Here is a 22,273-nt window from a genome sequence, read left to right on the forward strand (position 1 = left end):
AAAGGGGGTTCCCAGAAACATTGAGCACCAATTGCTACTGCCTAATGTCACTGACCAAGTGAGATCTGTATAAACCTCTAGTGAATTGCTGCTATCTCCTCTAATATCTCTAGATTAAGATAACTTTAGTTTATATACTACTACAACTACTGGTGACAAGGAATTAGTAAAGCAGGAATAAAGGAGAGAATTAGCTCTAGTCTTTCTCAGAAATCCACAGAATCACCATACTCACCTTCCCTTTCCAAGGAAACATGTCAATCTCTTGGGTTTTTTCTTTATTTTTTAAACTGACTTTTAAGTTTGTTCATGAAGGTCAGAAAAGTGATTAAATCATCTATATCCTTTGACTTAGCTGTCCCAGTAATGGGCATATCCTACCAAGTCAATCAGAGAGAAGGGAATCTCATATAAATCAAAATATTTGTAAGATTTATGATTGGTCAAATTATGATATGTGGAAAAAGTGGAATTAATTGCATCGTAGAAAGAATATTAGGAAATTCTTAAAAACAAAACTTTTGAAAACAAGTAGGACCAAGAAAATATACACAAAAACTACAGTAGTGTAAGCAAAAATACAAGAACAGCTGAATTCTGATGAATTGTTGTGATTAATGTCTTAGAGAAAAAATAATGAAAGACATTTCCTTTGCCTTTATAGAAAGGTAGGGGCTGCAGGTGTGGGATGTTGCATAAACTCTGAGGCAGTTGCTTTGTCAATCTGTTTTCTTGTATTATTACCTGAGAAGATTAGGAGTGGGGTGGAGAGGAGTTAGACTGCAGAGTGGGAAGAGAAGAAGCAGTGTATCAGAAACTAACTGTTGTTTTGAAAAAGCATCCCTAAAACTTTAAAATAAATAATATTTTAAAATTTCACGAGACTTGTGGTTAGTCCTTACAAACTAAATTGATTCAGATGTTCCTTCTATCCAACTCTGTCAGGAGCTTACCTTCCTAGAATTACAGGATGTCGGGTTTTAAATCCAGTTCTTTTCCTTTTATACTATACTTCCCACTGTCCATGAGCATCTATAAGCTCTGGGGGGCTTATAATTCAGGGAATTAAAGGAATCCCTTTACTTTTCTTAAAGGCAATTTTGGTTCAGCAATGGTATCACATGGGTCAAAAGGAAGAGGTCTGGCCCTAGTCATATTAGCACTAAAATGCAAAATTACATGTTCCTCAAACTCTTGACTTGCTATCTGTTAAAAAAAAAAAAAAAGGCTAATTGAAATCAATTCAGCTAATATGTCTTTAGACTTATCTGTGCATGAGATAGTGTTAGTCTGACAATGCTCTTCTGACTGGGTCATTCTTCAGTGTCCTTCCAGTAATTTGGAATATGGCTTCTTTTTCTGTCTTGGAGAAAAGTTTTTCCTCAAATGAAAAAGAATTTTCCTGTGGGTCAAATCCAAAGTACTTAGAGCGCTTTAGCAGCCCCTGTTGCTAGGGATTTTATACTGAAATAACAGTAACAATAATAATAACAACAATGATGATGGTACTATAGATAATTATATTTTACGTGTCATATATAATAATAATAATGTTACTGAAGAACAAGAACACTTTGATGTAGAACTTTACAAACATTATTTCATTTGATCCCAGTACCCCTGGGAAGGAGATATTACTATTATTATCCTCATTTTACACATGAAGAAATGGAGAACAAATAAGATTTAAGTAACATGCTAAGGGTCATAGCTAGTAAATGTCTGAGTCAGGATTCAGACTCAAGTCCTCCTTTGTCCAAATTGCCTTGGATTAAACTGTGTGGGGCTGGCCATGTGAGGAAATCAAGGAGATGATCTCAAGTATTCTCTTTGGTAAGGGAAGAAATTTAGAGCAGTCTCTTCAGTAGGGCTTTAACAATCAGGAAAGTAATGATTTCTATTAAAACCCCCTTGTTCTCTGTCTTCAGGGTAGTAATGTGATGGAAGATCAGGACCTTCGGGACATTGGGATTAGCGAACCCCAGCATCGGCGAAAGCTTCTGCAGGCTGCAAGGTCTTTGCCTAAGGTAAAAATACTTTTGGGTCCTTCATGCTTCATTTTGAGCCAAAACAAAGAGAAAAGGATGGTCACAAAGAGTTACTGAATCAATTAAAAGGGATCTCAGAGGCCATCCACTCTGGCTTTTACTGAAACAGGAATACTCTCTATAATAGCCCTGCAGTGCTTGAATACCTCCAATGAGGAGGAAACTCATTAATTCCAACAACAATTCATCAAATTTCTGAATAGCTTAAATCTTAAGAAATTTTTTCTTATGTGGAGCCTCAATCTTCTCTCCCCTTACCCACCCCACTTTTATATTCTGACTCTGACTCTGATTATCCTCCTTGATCCTCTTCTCCCTTTACATGATTTTGATTTGTAATTTTATCAGATTCCATGGATTCAATTATTATCTCTATTCAAATGATTGTCACATCTGTTTATCCAAATTTAACCTCTCTTCTAAACTCCAGACTTGCATCACCATCTGCCTATCCCTCATCACCTCATGCATGGACAATCCAGTTGCCTTCTGATTGATCTCCTTGGCTCAAGTCTATCCCTGTTCCAGTACATTCTCCAATGTGCTGCCATAGTGATCTTCCTGAAACACAGGTCTGACCATGGTACTCCTCTTCTTAGTAAACTACAGTGGTTTCCTGTTACCTCCAGGATCAAATGTTAAATTGTCCGTTTGACTTTTAAAGCCAAGTATTTTTACATGATGATAATAATCACCTACTACATGCCAGGCTCTGTACTAAACACTTTACAAATATTATCTAATCCTTACAATAACCCTAGGAAATAAGGGCTATTTGTTTATATTAATATCCCCACTTCATAAATGGGGAAACTGAGGCAAATGTTAAAGTGACTCACCCAGGGTCACACAGCTAGTACATGTCTGAGACTGGTTTTGTACTCTGGTATTCCTGACTCCAGGCCCAGTGGATCAAGCACCGTGCCAACAGTTGCCCCTGACATGCTCTGTAATCCAGCAGTACTGGCCTCCTTGCTGTTCCTTGCATATCATACTCCATTTCCCATTTCTTTTTTTTGTTTTGTTTTGTTTTGTTCTGTTTTTTGCTGAGGCAATTGGGGTTAAGTGACTTGCCCAGGGTCACACAGCTAGACAGTGTCTGAGACCAGATTTGAACTCGGGTCCTCCTGACTTCAGGGCTGGTGCTCTATCCACTGCGCCACCTAGCTGCCCCTCCATTTCCCATTTCTATGCTGTTTTGCCTCCAATCCCTATGCCTGAAATGCATTTCTACATCTTAGCTTCCTTCAGTCTTAAATCCCACCTTTTGCAAAAGGCTTTCATAATCCCTTCCTAGCCCCAACAAAATGCTTTGCTCTACAATTACCTTCTATTTATTCTGTCTGATGTCTATCTATCTATACACACATACATCCCACATTATAAAGAACTTCTCAGCCTCTTTAGCACATGGGGTCATAGTGACCTATCTCAGAATAGGCTCCTCTGGAAGTTCACTATGACTGATCCTTTAGCTTATAGAAAGTTATGATTTTGTATTGAATTGTGCAAGCCTATTAACAAGAGCCTTAAGCTTCTGTTTTTGTGCTAAAAATTCTTTGTAGGGGAGATGCTGATAATATTAGGGAAATATGTATGTGTGTGTATTTATCTTGTATATGATTGTATGTACATGTTGCTTGCATGTTTGCTCCTTTTTTATAATGTAAGTTCCTAGACAGTAAGAACTGTGTTTTGCCTTTTTTTTTTTTTTTTAATAACTCTAAAGCATTGCATGGTATCATATTAGGCACTTAACAAATTATTATTTGGCCAGTGCCTATGGGATTGGATAGCCAGATCTTTGGTTAATTCTTTTTTTTTTTTTTTTTTTGGTTAATTCTTAAAGATTTAGGGGATAAATCATCTCTTTATCCCCATTTCCTTCTCACAGATGTATCTAAGAACTATGCCCTGGATGGACTTCTTCCTTCCTAGACCTAGACGTAGCTCTTTTTTTTTGTTTTTTTGTTTGCAGCATTGCCTCCCCATCCAGACAGATGAGTAGCATAAGGCTCTTTTGAGTTCCTGGCTATATTTTAAACCCTCCTGGAAATCCAAGATACAGAGAAATTGTCTGGGCTCAGGAGAATCTGTGGGAGAGAGGATCTACCCATTACGAAAAATGTCTGATCATCTCAGAAGTCTATGATCCTACTCAGAATTGACCTTCACCTCATAGGGCTTACTCCCAGGACTCTCCTGATAGAGTTGCACAATTATATTTACATGTGACTCTTGGAGAGCCCAGCCTCCTAAAAGGAAATATAGACCCTATATTGAAAGCTGGAAAGAATCTTGAAAGCTATCAGGTTCAGCCCCTCATTTTACAGGGAAGGAAACTAAAACCCATACAAGTTAAGGTACTTGCCAGGATCATACAGCAATATCCAAGAGAGACCTGACTGTGAATCCAGCTTCTGTTATACAACAACATAGAACTTGTAGCTCTATGAATACTAGACCATGTGTTTCCATTTTTCTGACAAATTCATGCTTACAACCTGGAACCCAACATCAATGGTACTGGAGTTCCTGAATACAGAAAAAACTAGCATGACTGCTCCCCTGAGTGAGGGAGCCATGAGTTCAATTCAAGAATGAGATCAAGGGCCAACCAGCAACTTCTTTTGCCTCTTTAGACTAAAATGTAGATGACTATATTTGTTTAATTTTAAGTTTTTCTTTTCTTTTTGTTTTAAATTCTATTTTATTTTAAGGTTCACATTCCCTTCTTCCCTCAGCTCTCCTCAGTGAGAAAGCAAGGAAAACAAAATCTATTACAAAAATATATAGTCAAGCAAAATACATTACCACATTGACCATGTTTAAAAATTTCATCACCTCTTTATCTGGAGGTGGATAATATTTCATCATGAGGATTGCTATTTTTGAAAAGACCTCTGGTTTCTTGAAACTAAGGTAAAGTAAAAAGTGTTCTGTTCCTACATATACTATCTTTCTTCCTATATACCCAGAGAACCTGTATACCCCTAGAGCAAGACTTCTTAACCTGGAGTCTATAGATAGATTTCAAGAGGTTTGTGAACTTGTATGGAAGAAAAAAAATGCATCTTTATTTCAATATAATTGATTTTTTTTATTTTTTGCATTTCAAAACATTTTGAAAAGGAATCCATTGACTATACCAGATTGCCCATTGGGTGCATGATACACACACAAAAAAAAAAAGCTACAAGAATTTCAAAATCTGAAAAGTGTTAGCGGAAGTATTGAGCTGAATGTCACCTTTCTTCTCCTCCCATTCCATCTTCCCATGTCAACACAGCTCAAGCAGAATTATTTTCAGTTTCACAGGAATGATTATATTGTCTTCTATTTTCTATCAAATTCCTGGCCATGATGTTGGTTTTCAATGTTCTGGAATCATCTCTAAATTACTTTGCCCTCAAATGAATATAAGCTGCTTGCATTTTTGTTTATCTTCCCAGGTTATTTATATCTTCTGAATCCAATTCTCCCTGTGCAACAAGAGAACTGTTCAGTTCTGCACACATATATTGTATCTAGGATATACTGTAACCTATTTAACATGTATAGGACTGCTTGCATCTGGGGGAAGGGGTGGAGAGAAGGAGGGGAAAAATCGGAACAGAAGTAAGTGCAAGGGATAATGTTGCAAAAAATTACCCTGGCATGGGTTCTGTCAATAAAAAGTTATTAAGAAAGAAAGAGGGAAGGAAGAAGGGAGGGAGGAAGGAAGGAAAGAAGGAAGGAAGGAACGAAGGAAGGAAGGAAGGAAGGAAGGAAGGAAGGAAGGAGGGAAGGAAGGAATCCACAAATAAATAAATAAATTACTTTGCCCTCTCAAAGAGCCTCTCTTCCCCCAGCCCCAGGTGATTCTAGAGAAACATGTGCTTGAGCAGAGATGCTTGTCTAACTTTCTGGAGAGAGTCTTCATTGTAGCAACTACCTGCATTTTGATGTGGAGCTGATGTAGGCATGTCGGTGCCTCTACAGGAGGACATTTATCTTGTACCATCTGTTATCCATTACTTCCCTTTCCCTTTATCATAGGTAAAACCTCTGGGCTGTGATGGGAATGCCCAGCCATCTGTCCCATCCTGGCTTGACTCTCTGGGGCTGCAGGACTATATCCAGTCTTTCCTGTCAAGTGGCTACAGTTCTATTGACACTGTGAAAAACCTCTGGGAACTGGAGCTAGTTAATGTGAGTATAACAGACTGACTAAACTTTATTATCATTGGGCCAGTCTATTTATCTTTTTTAAGAAATGGTTACTATTAGTAGACAGAACATGGAAAAATCAGTCTCCTTTGGAACATCCTCAGGTCAAGCCTTAGGAGGCTTCAGTAATTCCTGAATTTCATTGCTTGAACTAAACCATTGTTGAATTGTGTTTTGGGGTGGGGAAGCTTCCTAAGCTTCTTTGGAAGGACATCCTTAAATGAAATGACCAAACCCCAGCCTCAGTGACCAGAGATTGTGGGAGAATATGGCAGGACAACTGCTAAGAGTTCCCAAGAAGGTTTAGTGTTGTGACCTTCAGCCTCAGGATTCTTGAGATTTGGATTTGGATTTGGACTGTTTGGTCCATGGCCAGGGCCTATGAGATTAGGCCTATGAACATTGGATTCAGTGAAAGGCACAGGCTCAGGGTCTTTAGAAACAGCATCTTCTTTCCTTGAGTTGAGGGAGCCAGACCAAAGGAACAGGGCCTGGGACCCAGAACTGGCTGTTGTAGGTCCACATCAGGGAGTTCGTGAAAAGCTGCTGAGGTAAGGTGAGGCAGAGGAGATGGCTCTACTGTCCACAAAGTACATTCTCAAGATTACACAATTCAGAGCTGGAAGAGACCTTAGAAGCTCCTTCATTTTACCAATAAGGAAATAGTCCCAAGATGGGGAAGTGACTACCAGGCTAGCATTTAAACTCAAGCCCCCTGACTCCAAGCCAAGTGTCTTCTGTGCTGATGCATGACCTATTGCTGCTACTTAAAGCTAACTCATTGTAGAGGATGAAGGAGGGTGTATCAAGCAAACCCATTTTTGTGGTCCTAACCTATTCCCTTTCCCATCTCTCAGGTGCTAAAAGTTCACCTCCTTGGCCACAGGAAGCGGATCATCGCCTCTCTTGCAGATCGGCCCTATGAAGAGCCCCCCCAGAAACCTCCTCGCTTCTCCCAGCTTCGAGTGAGTTATCAGTTTTGGAAGCTCTAGGGAAGATTGTAGGACAGAAGGAAAGAGGCATGTGTTTGTTTTTCACCTTTAGGCAGTAAGGAGATTGTCCTCAAAGAGAGACTAGGTTGTTACAAAGAAGACTCCTGCCTCAGCCATTTTTCCTTTTGGGATCTGCCATTAGCCCATGAGAAACAGGGCTTAGTCAACCGTCTTCCAAGTGCTGAGCCAAGGCCTAGAATAGGCCAAGATATAAACTCTCTCCTCATCTGAGTTTCCTGAGTTATTGTAAGCCACAAAATTCCAGTCTGTAACAAAAAGCAACTTAGGCAGAACTCCAAGCACCTATCAATTTGTTAAATAGACCAATGCTCACTAATTAGTTAATCCAAAACTTTCCTCTGTAATCAAGGACTCTTCTGCTTGTATTCATTGGGTTTTTATAGACATTGAAAGATTGCTAAAAATAGAACAAATCAGTAAAATCCATGATTGGTCAGTTCCAGTAGGGAGAAGAACTGGGAGGGGCAACAGACTCTACAAATGGCCATGGATAATGTTCATCAATCACCAGTGCTTAGTCACTAGAGATCTGGGATTGCCCCAAATACCTCACTTGAGAGACCCTAAATGGAGATATTTTCCTCTCCAGTTACCTAGGATGTACCTTCCATGGGGAAGATGAGTATGGTTGAATATTGCCATCTCCCTATCTCTGGGCCTCTACACATGTGTGTATTTAGAATGTTTCAGGAGTAGAGGAAAGAAACACTTAATAGGGAAAAATTCCTGATCTGTGCGATTACATGGAAAGTTGAAAAAGGGAGAGGGAGAAAAGAAGGATGGGTCATTAGATTTCCAAGCTGGCCCTAAGAGGCCTGAGCAGAGAAGAGAGACCACAGAACCCCAAATAGTAGGAGAGAGAGTATTGGAATGCCTATCCCTCTGGCATCTCGTTACCACATTACAAGTAGATTCTAGGTTTGCAAGGCTAAAGAGTTACTAGAATTTATATTTCTGGGTTGGCCTCAAGGAAGAATGGCCAGTGGAGAACTCAAAGAGGCTTTCAGTTTGGACTTCAGAGTGACTGAGGCAAGTACTCCAGTGTTGTTTATACTCTGAAAGCCAGCTCTGTATAATAAGCCTACAGTGCTAGTTGTCTTTGTAGCCTGGAAGGATTTTAACCTGCTCAAAAGAGTCCCTCTTCTATTTCCTTGAGAAGGATTGGCTATTCTATGAAGACACCAGACCTTGTTCAGCCCCCTTCTTCTCCTGCCCTCCACAGTCTGCTAAGAGGGAAACCCAGCTTTCCAGCATCTCCCTAGTTCAGACCTAGCTTTCACTGTATTGCTTAATTATCCCTGTCCACTGCTTTGTATCTATGCATCTTACTGAGGCAGAAAGATTAGAATTCTCCTCTTCTTTTCCCTTCACAGTACCAAGATCTGCTTTCCCAAACATCCTCTCCCCTGAGCCAGAATGATTCTTGCACTGGGCAGTCAGCAGACCTACTGCTGCCTTTGGGGGACACAGGCAGGAGGCGACATGACAGCTGCCATGATCCAACTGCCCACAGCCGAGCTGAGCACTTTAAGACACAGGTCAGAGTCTGGGGTATCTGAGACCATTTTTCCCTTCCTCTCCCCAGCTCAAGTCTTGTTTTTTTGCCTGGTCAAATTGTAACAAGGAGAGCATGTCGGGGCTTCTCAGAACATGACAGTGACTTCTTTGTGTCACTCTTTGGGCCTTACCCCTCCACTATTTAAACTTCTTTAGAAAATAGTTGTCTTAGTGGCAGAGTTTCACAAAGCACTGTTGGATGGGAAGGGTGAGCTGGCGCATTGGTCTTTTTCTCAGAAAAATCTTCCTCATTATACCTATTTCTTCTGAGATTGAAGATGTATACAGTGTTGGAGAGGAGGAGGAGACCTTGGGGAGGGGTTCACAGTGAGTAGGTTTGATGGGTTTTACTGGGCAGGGGCAAGGAGAAGCTTCCCTCTAACTGAGTGATTGTCTTGGCAGGAGGATCCCCGGGAGGCCAAACTGACCCTTCGTCCCCCTAGCTTGGCTGCTCCTTATGCTCCTGTGCAGAGCTGGCAGCATCAACCAGAGAAGCTCATCTTCGAATCTTGTGGTTATGAAGCCAATGTAAGTGTGGTGTTCCCTACCTTCCTTCAGACTCATACATGGGGGGCAACCTTGGGGTACCTGTTTTGGAGAAATGGAAGATTGTGGGATCTGGCCCTTTCTCTTCTAAGGTCCTATTCCATGTAGGCGAGTAGAGGGCCTATTGCCCTCTCTGACTCCCTTTGCAGAGGACAGACTAGAAAAGGATTTTAGGTAAGAGCTACCTGTGAAAAATGGGAGAATGTGATCAGAGATAAACTGTGAGGAAGTAGAAGGGAATGTAGTCAGAGTGCCTGCCTACAGAGAATAAGGAAAACACAGGCAGAGTCACTTTCTAGGTCTTGTGAAAGCCCTAACATGCTTGTCTGCCCAGGTTGCTGACCCTTTTCAATCTCAATCAGGCTGAATTAGTTGCCTGCAAGGTCAGAGATCCTTCTGACAGGACCAAGAGGAGTGAAAGGGCTTTTTATTGAGAAGAAATGTGAAGTTAGGGAGAACACCACAATAAATAAGGCTGAGTGCCCCCAAATAATGATTTCTAAAGTTCAAGTTTAGCCCAGTTATTTGTGAGGTAGCCTTAGATTGGGCAAATGACACATGAAAAATGAAGGCCAGGACCTCTGGGCCCTACAAAAGAATCTTTAATCTGGGAAAGATGGGTGTGAATTTGTATCCCCTCTCCATGTCCCAGACTAATTTCTGTCCTTGTCATCATCTTCACAGTATTTGGGCTCTATGCTTATTAAAGACCTTCGTGGGACAGAATCCACACAGGATGCCTGTGCCAAAATGCGGGTAGGTTATTAATTTTTTGCAGGAAGCAGGAAGAGCATGTTTATTGTAGATCCAGTTGAAGGGAGAGGCGCTTGGCCTGGCCAGAAACAAATAGCTATGGGGAGAAGCCTGTACCCTTGCCCGAGCTGCCTTTGCAGAAGCCTTAGGGATAACCCCAAGGCCTCAGCCAACCAAGTTTGGGAGCAAAAGCTCTACCTGCTCCAGGTCTCTCCCAGCCTCAAACCCCACCTTTCTTCTGAATAGAGGAGAATAAGAAAAAGTTAGAAACTTGTTCTTTGTGTGGTCCTGAAAATGAGAATACACTAAGATTTATTTATTTACTTATTTCCTACAGAAATCAACTGAGCAGATGAAGAAGATCCCAACCATAATTCTTTCCATCACCTACAAAGGGGTTAAATTCATCGATGCCTCTAACAAGGTGAGTTTCGAGTGAAGGCTTCTGGGAGATGTTGATCACTGCTAGGATTGGGAATCTAAATTCCCCCCAAAAAAGCAGCTTGTTCACCCAAAGGAGTTTAATATTTGGGAAGTGGATATGGGAGAATGAGGAGGAACCTCCCTTGAGGTTCTTTTTTCTTTTTAAAGTAAGTAAGTTTGCTGATAACATTGGTTTTTACATCAGTCACTTCTACATCTAGCCACCTTCCTAAGGACTAAAACTTCCCTGCTGTTTTAAAAAAAATCTCAAAACATTTAAACAGAAACAACTTCTCTAGTGACCATGCCCAGTGATGGAAGTAATGTCTTGCTCCTATTTTCTCTTATCTGTCTGCTGACAATATCCACTAAATATCAGGCCTCCTCACTTCTTCTTTAGAAGTATCTGTCTCCTACTAATCTATTTCTTTCGCCATTCCCTTTGCCTAACGACTTCAAACAGCCTCCTGAGTGGGTTCCTTAACTCCACTTTTTCCCAGTCCCAGTCTGTCTGTCATCAGCACTGTTACTATTTAGTTCAATCTAAACAATGTTTATTAGGCATCCCCTCTGTGCCAAGCACTGTTCTACCCACTGGAAGGGCAGAGACAAAAATGAAAGCAAGTCATTCCCTCAAGGACTTTACAATCCTTTTTTATTTTAATATAATAGCTTTTTATTTTTCAAAATACATGCAAAGATAATTTTTCAATATTCACCCTTGCAAAATCTTGTGTTCCATAATTTTCACCCTCCTTCCCCATTTCCCCCCTCCCCTAGAAAGCAAGCAATCCAATATAGGTTAAAAATGTGCAATTCTTCTAAACATAGTTACATATTTATCATGCTACACAAAGAATATTCAGATCAAAAAGGAAAAAAAAATGAGAAAAGAAAACAAGCAAATAAACAACAACAAAGGTGAAAGTACTATGTTGTATTCCATATTCAGTCCCCATAGTCCTTTAGATTCTGGTTGCAGATGGCTCTCTCTATCACAAGTCTGTTGGAATTGGCCTGAATCACCTCATAGGTGGAAAGAGCCAAGAAGGACTTTACATTCTATTGAGGGAAAGCAACAGGCACATACATAAATACAGAATATATACAAAATGACTTTGGTGTGAGGAGAGATCTTTCTAGGAGATACCATTGAAACTATCCTTGAGATGGAGTGGTTTACTAAGGCAAAGGTGAGAAGATGTAACCAATATGCTGCTTTACTTGAAATGAAGTGTGTGTTAAGAAGAGTGATGTGGAAAAGACTGGAAAAGATACATTGGAAACATCCTATAAAGAGACATCCTACTTCAAGAGTCAAAGAGAGCTAAAATGATCTTCCTAGCGTATCAGTTTCACCCTGCCACTCTTCTTTTCAAAAACTTCAGTTGCTGTCCATTGTCTACGTGCAGAGTTTCTTAAAACTTTTTTTACTTACTTTTTAACCAAGAAATTCTTACAAGACCCTAGGTGGGTATATAGGTATATAAAATAGATATATAAATCAAGCATTTGTTGATAATAAATCATAATAACACTTCAAGAAGCTGGGATCTTTAAGAGAAAATGCAGACTTTTCAAATTGCATGCAGTTCCTTTCATATCCCAAGCTTAGTCTATTCTCTAGCCTACTTGCCCACCTCCATCTCGGTCTCTTTCCTATCTTTGGAATATAGAGTGGAGAGGAAAGCAGATGGGAAGGAAGAAAAGAGGCGAGAAGAGGAAAGAAGCAGGAAAAGAGGAGAGGGGAAGAGTGGGGAAGGAAGAAATGAAGAAAGGAGAGAGTACAGGAGATGAATAGGCTTGGAGTCAAGAAGCACAAACTGAAATCTGCTCTGCAACTTGATAGCTTTGTGAACCAAAGCAAATGCCCTGGTGTCTCATCTATAAAATGGAATGATATTTCTACTTATTCCCATGATTACTGTGAGGGAAGGAAGTCCTCAGTAATCTTTAGAACACTGGATCAATAGGAATTATTTCCCTTACTTAGGCTGTTAAAATAATACACCTAGCACTGTAATGTTTGCAGAGGACTTTCCGTCATCTCATTGAAGCTTCAAGCCAATTCTTTGAGGTAGGTCCTATATTCCTCATTTTATAGAAAAGGAAACTGAAACTTGGGAAAGTGAAGTGGTGTGCTAGGGGTCCCACTATTTATTAAGTACCAAAGTTGCCATTAGAACAAAAAATTTCCTAACTCCAAGTTCAGCATCATATCCACCATGTCATGCTGTCTCTTGCCCCCTGCTTGAAATGTCCTTACACCTTTACTGTGATTACTAAGATCTTACCTTCAAGGCTTCTCTTTGACTCCTGTAGCTCATAGGGGTCTCCTTTTCTGAACTTCTCTAGCATGACTGCCAAGAGTTAATTCTATCACTTGCCCTACTCCTGCCTTTAATTGCCTCTCGATCATTTGTATATGCTTTAAAAAGGAGGGAGGGGAACAATAGCTAGGGGGTGCAGTGGATTGAGCACCAGCCCTGAAGTCAGGAGGACCTGAGTTCAAATTTGGTCTCAAACACTTAACACTTCCTAGCTGTGTGACCCTGGGCAAGTCACTTAACCCCAATTGCCTCAGCAAAAAAAAAAAAAAAAAAAAATTATTGATGCTTTTTTTTTCTAAATTTACTGTAATTTCCAGTAACCTTTCTCTATATACAACAGAATATGCATTGCTTTACTAATCTATATCAAAGCAAATATAGTCATTTCTCATTGTATTTGAAGATCCTAGGTCTTTTGGAAACTATTTAGTAAGTACTTCGAGGTATATTGACTGGTATGGTTTATTCTCCTTTTCTAACCAAATATTCTGATTCACACAAGAAGTCTAAGATTATCTAAAGGACTTCTAGAGAAAAATCAAAGCAGCTATCTATAACTGTACATCTTTCATTAAGGAAATCAAATTAGATTATGTATATATTTGGAAAAGAACACAAACCAGTGATCCATTTGTAAGAATCAGTCTTGGCAATTCAGTATCATAACCTCCTAGACTCCAGAGTAAGATGAAGGTGTTGAAATTTACAGAAAACCAACCAATTGCAAAATTATTACTTAGCTTTATTTCTGCAGTGTTCCTAGACTAGTTTAACCAATTGGAACATAGACAATTAATCTTGATTCTATAGTTGGTAGCTTGTTCTTGGCATAGTTACTTGAGCTGTAGTATTAAGACCTTTTATGTTCTATTTTGCTTATGAGTTTGAGACTGCAGTCTTTCTTCCTCAGTGCCATCCAGGAAAGTTAGGTATCTAGCAGATGCTTATTCAATACTTTTTGAATGAATAAATGGTCTTGTTGGGATGATAGCAATACTATCATTTCTACAGTAAACTCAGAAATAAATGAATGTAGCAACTAAAGTCTGTCCAAGAATTAAGGAATACCATATGGCTAGCACTGTGGAAGAACATCCTATTGTCTGAGGTTCCTGGATTTTCTTTTGGAATCCCTTTTTTTCCAAAATGTGGCTCTTGAATAGACTGAGGGACTGAGAACTTTTGTAAAAGTGAAATTCAGAGGAAAAGAATTTGAGGAGCAGCTGTTATTAGAGTAAGTTTTTCAAGGCAAAAGCAAAAAAAAAAAAAAACTATCCCCTAGTGGCCTGAGTTCACCAGATCAGAAAGAAGCTAAAACTTGAGGTGAAATTCATAGTTCAGTATTACATGTGACCATCCTAGAAGGCCTAGATCCTATTAGGTCTCCTCCAAATAAATGATCTTGAGGAGTCCTTGGTGGGCTGGATAGAGAGCCCATAGAGAAGAGGTTCTGGGTTTTCCAAACATATCTCTGTCTCCTAGGCACTGTTGCTAGGCCTAGGTCTGTTGAAAGAAGATAATTTTAAGTCATCAGTTTGCCTTCTGTTGACAAAAGAAATGGTCATATGGAAAAAATGCTAAATGGAAAAACTCCGAAGTCTGGAGTTTGAATCATGGCTTTCTTATTGCCCATCTGTTTCTCAATCTGTGATGCTAATCTAATCCCTATTATCCCTGAAGAGTAAATTCATGGAATCCTAGAATTTCAAACTAGAAGGAGCCCAGAATTTTTTCAGTCCATTCCCTTATTGTATAAAGGAAGCTGAAGTCCAAACAGAGAAAGTGAGCCACCTCATACTAGTCAATAAGTGAGTGATGAAAGTTGGGATTAAGGTTTGGATCTCCTGACTGACTCCCAGCACTACACTTTTTCCATTTTCCCATTGCAGGAGCAAAGAATGCCTTCTTTGTGTTGGGATAGGTGGGTGTGCAGTTGCATACTCATTGCCCCTTGCTGCATGACAATATTTCTTGTTCCTTTATTCTTGATCCACTCTTTTGTGTCCTGTCTTGGAGCTGAGGAGACGAAAGTAGACTTCAACTCAACTGAGTTGAAGATGGTAGTGAAGCTGATTGAGTGAGGAGGAAAGAGATGGGACAGCTTTTTAGGCCAGTCCACTCAGGTTTCTGGGGCCCAGGGCATCTGGGAGGCCTGTTAGTCCCCAATGGGATTGGCCTTACGTGTCTTTTGGTGCTTTCCTGTCATAGGCCAAGGTAGCAGAGTCAAGAGTCTTTTCTTCCATTAAAGACAGTGCTTCCTTTAACAAGCAATGTCCCCATGCGGACCTTTGTTTAAGGGCACAGGAATCCTTCTGGAGTTTTCTTGCTACATCGTAACTCAGCCTAATCTTTCCTTCCCTAAAGGTGAGTATCTGTAATTGAATTAAGATCTCATCTTCTCAAGCCCCATGACTGAAACTAAATGGCCTTTTAAACTTTGGTAGCCATCCCATCCTTTATCAGAATGCCATTAAGACCCGTGGAAAAGAGTAGGTATGGTCCAGAAGGAGAATTCTTGATGAGAAGTAGACAAAGAAAGGTGGCAGTAACAAGCAAAAACTAAACTCCTCTGAGCTCTATTGACAGTTGAATGCTCCAAAGGGAAGGCAGTAGGCAGCTCAGTCAGGCTTGTCACTTCTTTCTTGACAGAACATCATTGCAGAACATGAGATTCGAAACATCTCCTGTGCAGCCCAGGATCCCGAGGACCTCTGCACCTTTGCTTACATCACCAAGGACCTGCAGACAAGTCACCACTATTGCCATGTATTCAGCACTGTGGATGTGGTGAGTGGCAGGGTCTGAAGAGCAAGAATTAAACCGGCCTGTGTGGAGAGTGGGAGTACCTCAGCTGGAGTGTTTGGTGGGGAGCAGATAAATCATTGCCTTGCCTTAGTATTGTAGAATTTTAAAACTTTAGGGCTTAGGGAGAACTTGGAGCTTCTCTCTCCGGCCCCTTTATTTAATGCATAGAGAAGTGCCACCATTTGTATGGTCAGACAACTAAGTGAGGGTGCACGATAGAAAAGAACCATGTTTTCTAGCTCCTTTCCTTTGCAGTAGGATGCCTTTGGGGTACCATGTCTAGCTCGATGTACTCAAAGTTTAAGCCACATCTTTATTTCCCAAAGGACATTGCAGATTTCCCTATCTTCTATCAACAGAATCACTTCTTTGCTCCAAAATATTCTCAACTAATCTTTGGGGCTTTCCTTGGTTCCATTGGCATTTAGTTAGGAATGAAATGGAGTGCTATGCAAAATTGGCTATGCCCATAGAAAGGAGAAAAATGAGTTAAACCAGGGAAAATTGGACCCTCCCAAGGTCCTGGTACCAAGACTAAGGGCCAGCTCCTGCTGAAAACTCTGAAGAGTTGCCTCTCCCTTGAATATAGCTATTCCACTATTTCAAAAGTCTTGTAACTCCAAAGAGACCCAGAGTTTTCTGGCATAGTTAAGCCACTAAACATATCCAGGATCCCTAAAATTCTGCCTCATTTACTTTCAGCATAGGGACCTAGCTACTCCCTGTATGGAAAACTTTTCCATGCCAAAGTATGTGTGTGTGTGTGTGTGTGTGTGTGTGTATGTATATATATATATTTATGCTTGATTCCCTCCCAGAATCTAACCTATGAGATCATCCTGACACTGGGACAGGCGTTTGAGGTGGCCTATCAGCTGGCCCTGCAGGCCCAGAAAGCGAAGCCAAGTGGGGCATCAGCAGCTGAGATGATAGAAACAAAAGCTTCCAAACCAGTGCCAAAGCCTCGGGTTGGCATGAGGAAATCTGCAGTATGTATATCTTGGCTCCTGGGTTCCCTAGCCCTTGTCTGACCCTGGGAGGGGGGTTCTCTTCCATATACCAACCCATTCTCCTGGTCCTCAGTGGAAATTGCTGTCTTCAGGGGACAAATGTCCTATCCCTGAGTGGGCCCATGTCCCCTTGTCAAGCAGCAATTCTGGTCATCCGTCTTCCCTTTGCTCTTAGCAGCAGTACGGGGCAGGATCAGCAGAGGAGTCTCTTCCCACTCCCTCCTACCATTAATGTGGCCTCCTGTCTGTGTCTGCTTTGCCTCTACCTCCCCAGGGGCCGCTGCCACCTGATAATCGCTGTTGTTACTGTCACACCTGCACTACCCACCGTCCTTCTTACCTACCGCTGCCAGCTGTTAGTCCCGGAGTCAAGGTCTTTACATTTCTTGCCATCTTGTGTCTCTTTTCCCCTCCTCCTGGAGACTGTCCTCACCTGTCTGTGCTGCAGCCCTTGTCTTTTGTTTTGCTAAGTGTGTGCTTCCTAAGCCACAGAGGCATCTGTTCCTTCTTTGCTGCTGTTCTAGGGCATATCCCTGGCCTTGTCCAGAGCTTCCAGATCAGGTAGTTCCAATCTCTGTGGGCAGGGGTCAGTAGCCTATGAGGGTACTTTTGGCTGAGCGGTTCCAAATCCCCTAGTAGCAATGAGCTGCCCTAGCAGGGCTTTATGCACTGCTTCCTTATCCAGTCCCAAAAAGTAGGGACCTTTGTCCTCTTGGACTTCCCTTCTGATCTCAGGACTCACCTGAAGAGAAGGATCTTGATTCAGGTGAGGAAATTACCAGCATGGCCTAGGGGAGGTGATCTGAGGCTTATCCTGGACTCAGGTCAGCCCTGCTCTTGCCATACAATTGCTCTGATGCTTTGCCTTTCCCTCTCATATTCTCCAGTTGGAACCATCTGACATGGACCAAGATACCCAGTCTCATGCCAGTGTCTCCTGGGTAGTGGACCCAAAACCGGATTCCAAAAGGAGCCTCAACACTAAGTATGAGACCACTATCTTCTAAAACCAACCCAGTCCCTGTCTCCGTAGTCTCACTGTGCCTTTACCATCTGATCTGTCTGCTGTTTTCAAGCTCTTTCCTTCCAGCTGCTGATGGTGAGCCCCCTCCCCTCCCAGGGGCCTGCTCTCCTTCCTGACAGCAGCACTAAGACACTGTACACTAACAACTTTTGTACCTTATACCATCAAACACTGTGAATTATCCTCCCTTTGGCTGGGGACAGTGCAGTGGAAGGGGGGAGGTGCCTTCAAGGTAGGCATCAAAGAGTGCTGAGGGCCCTTTGAATGGACAGGCACTACAAATCCCTGGGGGATTGGCCTTAAAGCCAGTTCAAACAGTGATGGTAATATCACCCTGGGCTCAAGCCTAGGACACATGATCTGCTCTGGTCCAAACTTCTTTCTGAGCCATGACTGGGGAATTAATGCCAAGAACTAACTCACCTTTCTCAACACTAACCACTGTGACCACCCAGTGTGCCAGGAAACCTACTCCCATTCTAAACTCCAATCCTGCCTGCCAGCTCTATCCCTTCACCTCCCCTGATGTATGGTGCTGGATTCTCTGTCAGCTGACAACCTACCCATGGCTTCCATGGTTTTGAATGGGGAGGACTAAGCTACCGCAGATGGCCAGAGACAGGAGATGGAAAGGCATAAATACTGTTGGGTGGTTTAGACTGGGCAGAATTGTAGTCTCTGTGTGTTCAGGCTACATGCCAATTCTTTACATCTGTAGCTGACCCTCAGGAGGAGCTTTTAAAGGGTTGATCTCAGGGTTGACCAGAGTGTTGAAGATAAAATGGTGTCTCTATGTGGTCCCATCACCTTTGTCACTCCTATATTTATGAGAGTCCCAGAAGAGTTGGCAGGACTAGCTTTGAGTTCCAGAGGCCAGCTCACCAAATGGAAGGCTTCCTTCTTGGACAACTGAGGAGCGGGGCCCGTATTCTTCCCATGTGATGCCTAGTCATACTGTCTCAGAAAGGGGCTGCCATAAGCTAGGGGGCTAGTACCCCAAGCTATGTTAACTGCCATTATTTCCCAAATGTTTCCTTCTCTGTAACATGAGAATTCAGAGATCAAGCAGTGGCCTGTGCTTTGACTTCCCTTTTCCCAGGGAAGCTTTGACACCCTTTCTCTGGTGTGGCAGATGTTAGAAGAATGGATGCTTGTCATTTTCTATCCTTTCGAATCCTTTGAAAAAGGTGATGGGATTTAGACAAGCAAAATCAGCCCTGGTGTGGGGAGTTAGCTTAGTGACAGAATATGGGAAGGAAGCATCTCATTAGGAAATGGTTCAAGTATATATAGTTCAGTAGGAAGTTAAACATATATTTACTTGGGGGAGTTTCAGTATAAATTGATATAATTAGGGTGGGCCTCCCTGCCTACCTGGTCTTTGTACCTTTGTATCTTAAGAGCAGATATTCTCCCGGGCTGCTGGGTTTTCAAGAAGCTCTGGGGATTCTGCAAGGCACCTTCCCCTTCAAATTCAGTCGTCCTCTCCATACAATTTGCCTTTGGTTAACCCTTTCCCCTCCCCATTCTGTTTGCTTCTGCCAAGCTGAGCCACTGGGAAACCACACTGCTGCGGAAAAGTAAGTCCTGGGTGGCACAGACTGCTGCCACCACTGCCTCACCCACCATCATGAAGATCCAGGCTCAGCCTCTGCTTTTGGGATCGCCTTCCTGCTGTTCAGCACAGGCTTTCCACAATCAAGCTTCGAAAATAGATCCCTCTCCCCCATCCCTCCCTGCCCCTGACTGGAGAGCAGGAACTCAGGGTCTCTCTCTAGCAGATGAGATTGGGATTCCAGGGGGGCAAGAAGTGACTCTGGGTTTTTTAGCTTGTCCAGAAAAACTTTTTTTTTTAATGGAAAAAATGATTGCCCATGGCCTGGGCCCATAGGCAAGAATCTTCAACCAGAAAGTCGTGGGGATGAAGATTTTTGGGAAGTTAGAATTGGCAAAAAGGACAATCCATCTAGGCCTTACTTCTTCAGAATGAGACTCATGGACTAGCTTAGCAGGTTTGAAAGGAAAGTAATTGCTTATGGGAGATGGGTGAGTATAAGAGAACAGAACCAACAGGTTAACCTTAAGATAGCTTGTTGCGTTGTGATGTTCATACCCAGCTAAGTTCCTTTGTTCTGTTAAAGTGCACAAATTGCCCTTAGAACAAGATCATTTGAAGACAAATATCTCTGATATGAAAAACAAAAGATCTGGAGATACCTAAAATGCAGCAATCCTATTGCTAGGATTTTTAGATGTGAAGAGATGATGCCATTTCCATACATTGCTGTCCATGGTAAACTCTTAGAGCTTTGGTCCCTTCAGTGCCCCACCCACACCTCTTCAATCCATTAGTGACCAGGGATTTGGTCTCTCCTCCTTCCCTCCTCCCCGCCCCCCCAGCTCGGTAGTAGCTCCATATTTTCTAAAAGTTCCAAAAGAAAAGATAAAAAAGAAGTTTCATTTGGTGCATTAACAGAATCAACTGAAGTTAATACCCAGTGACTTGAGATTTGTCTAAGCAGGTCTTTGCAATTAGGTATCATTGTTAATTCTCTTGAGTCTTGACTATGTCTGTTTTGTTTTGATGTTCAGATCCTCTTGGCTCCAAATAAAACACACACACACACACACACACTCACACACACTTTAAAGCTGGTAGCTGACTTGATTTTTAACCATTCAGACAGTGCCCATTGTCTGCACCAGGATGATTTATTAGAACACTGCTGTTTTTGTACAACTCTCCAATTTGCTTCTCTTTTTAACTTCAGTTTTGTTTCTGGACTTAAAACCAGACCTTCTCCCTTATGAGACAGAAGGGCTAAGAACTAACTGTTCCTGTAACCTCTGGGATAGGGAGCAAAGAGAGGACCATACCCTTCCAAGTGCCCTTTAGCAAATCTAGTATTCTCTCACAATGCAGTTTATTCCTGTCCAAGTGCAAATATTTTAGGCTTTGGCAATACTGCTCTTTCCCAGCGAAAGGTGTTGATTGGATTTATGTGTTTAAGTATATGCAGGGAAGGTCCTTTTAGACTAAAACGCACAAATTCTATGGTTGACCAGAAGTTCCAGGTGGTGGTTTTGTTATCTCTGGCTGATTTGAGGCTTGGTCTTGCAGGTTTCCTCTTTCTTTGTCCATCATAGATTGCTGCAGTTCTTCAGCATTGGGAGCAGTTAATTCTGGTCATTCTGACCCTAACAGAAGAACTACATGTGCCAGAGCTCTTTTTGAAAACAGGAGTTAACCTCTGCTTTTCTGTCCTAGGAAAGCACCATGGTTCTTGTGGACCTGTTAGGGACTCCTAGCAACTTGCCGTTGTGCCGTATTCAGCCTCTTGTTTTTCCAAAAATTTCCCAAGGAAAATTAAGATCTTTTCAGTAAAGCTATGCTGTTCCTGCCATGGTTCTGGGTCTTTCTGCTCTGGGCCCAGTAACAGCATTTCTCCATCTTCCAGAGCTTCGCTTTCTTCCTTTTTTAAAGGAAGGTTGTTCCTTTTCAAGTAGTTATCTGTGGGTGGATGGTAGGTCCAAAAAGAAAATTCTGTGTGGACACTAAGATGAATTTCTCATTTAAAAAAAAATCATATTGTGATGTTTTTGTTTTTCTTAAAGCTGCTATGTCCTCTTTATTTATTCAGGATGTTTTCAGGTTGGGAAGATGGCTGGTCAGCTCTGGTTCTTAATTATGTTTTTAGATCAGTATATTTTTGGATATTGGAGATAGGAAAGTGACTAGATTTTTTTTTTTAATGGGGGTCAGGTACTATCCCTTTTCTAGAAAAGGGATATTGCAACTTTAGGTATAGGCTTTGAGTGGGAAAGCCCCTGCTATCACACTGTTCTCAGTGCAGGCCATGTAGCATAGTTGAACACATCCACTGTGTTTCTGAACTGTGAAGGAGCCCATTTAGGTGTGAAACTGTAGCTTTCTTGAAATGGGTTCAGTTACATTAAGCTGTCATCAGTTCCCAGCTCTCTGCTTGAATTTCCCCGTGTGCTTGCTGTTCTTAGGCAATAGGATTCTTTTTCCTAACAAGGCTTTATATTTGCAACTTTCCAGGTTCCTAGTGGGCCCTCTAGTACTAAAGATCAGGGGTAGTTATTCAAAGACAGGTTGGAACAGTAAAGCAAGCACATTTGTGGTTTGTGAAAGTTAATCAGACCTTAGTCTGGCTTGAAGGCTCATCTGATATTGCCCAGACTTGCAAAGTGACTGTCAAATTGAGTTTGCAAAAGGGTGATTTTGCTAATTGTGGTGTGTGGCAATGGAACTGATTTGTAATAAAAAAAATGTTATTTAATCTTTGTCTCTGTATTTTGATACTTGAATGATTTTCCTTTTATTTTCCTGTATATATAATTGTTAATCTGTCCAGTTTTGTCAGAATTATAAATACCTTGTGGTACCAAACGTAACCAATCTGTGCAACGAAATAGACTGACCTCACTACACAGAGAGATTGTAAATATTCCTGGGCTTCCAGCATTGGTTTTGTTATTTTGATAACTGTACAACTTAGAACAGACTGAATAAATGAAAAGTGACTTAGAA

General features: G+C 41.5%; 1 protein-coding gene across 6 annotated transcripts in view; it reads left to right on the forward strand.

Annotated features, from left to right (window-relative positions):
* ANKS1A (ankyrin repeat and sterile alpha motif domain containing 1A) overlaps positions 1 to 22,273 on the forward strand; it is a 205,469-nt gene extending 183,196 nt beyond the window's left edge. For 3 of the 6 annotated variants that reach the window (XR_007953469.1, XR_007953470.1, XR_007953473.1), the window contains 12 exons: positions 1,929 to 2,027; positions 6,087 to 6,239; positions 7,115 to 7,222; positions 8,644 to 8,808; positions 9,230 to 9,355; positions 10,058 to 10,129; positions 10,464 to 10,550; positions 15,529 to 15,666; positions 16,503 to 16,673; positions 16,969 to 17,067; positions 17,582 to 17,793; positions 19,265 to 22,273. Coding sequence is in view for 1 of the 6 variants with exons in the window: in XM_051996444.1 (XP_051852404.1) it covers positions 1,929 to 2,027; positions 6,087 to 6,239; positions 7,115 to 7,222; positions 8,644 to 8,808; positions 9,230 to 9,355; positions 10,058 to 10,129; positions 10,464 to 10,550; positions 15,529 to 15,666; positions 16,503 to 16,673; positions 16,969 to 17,067; positions 17,582 to 17,679; positions 19,265 to 19,268 (1,320 nt within the window). In the remaining 5 variants the exon portion in view is untranslated. The remainder of the gene's footprint in view (positions 1 to 1,928; positions 2,028 to 6,086; positions 6,240 to 7,114; positions 7,223 to 8,643; positions 8,809 to 9,229; positions 9,356 to 10,057; positions 10,130 to 10,463; positions 10,551 to 15,528; positions 15,667 to 16,502; positions 16,674 to 16,968; positions 17,068 to 17,581; positions 17,794 to 19,264) is intronic. The other 3 variants (XR_007953471.1, XR_007953472.1, XM_051996444.1) reach the window with 2 other exon arrangements.

Source organism: Antechinus flavipes, chromosome 4 (genome assembly GCF_016432865.1).
Source record: "Antechinus flavipes isolate AdamAnt ecotype Samford, QLD, Australia chromosome 4, AdamAnt_v2, whole genome shotgun sequence".
NCBI classification, from domain to species: Eukaryota; Metazoa; Chordata; class Mammalia; order Dasyuromorphia; family Dasyuridae; genus Antechinus; species Antechinus flavipes.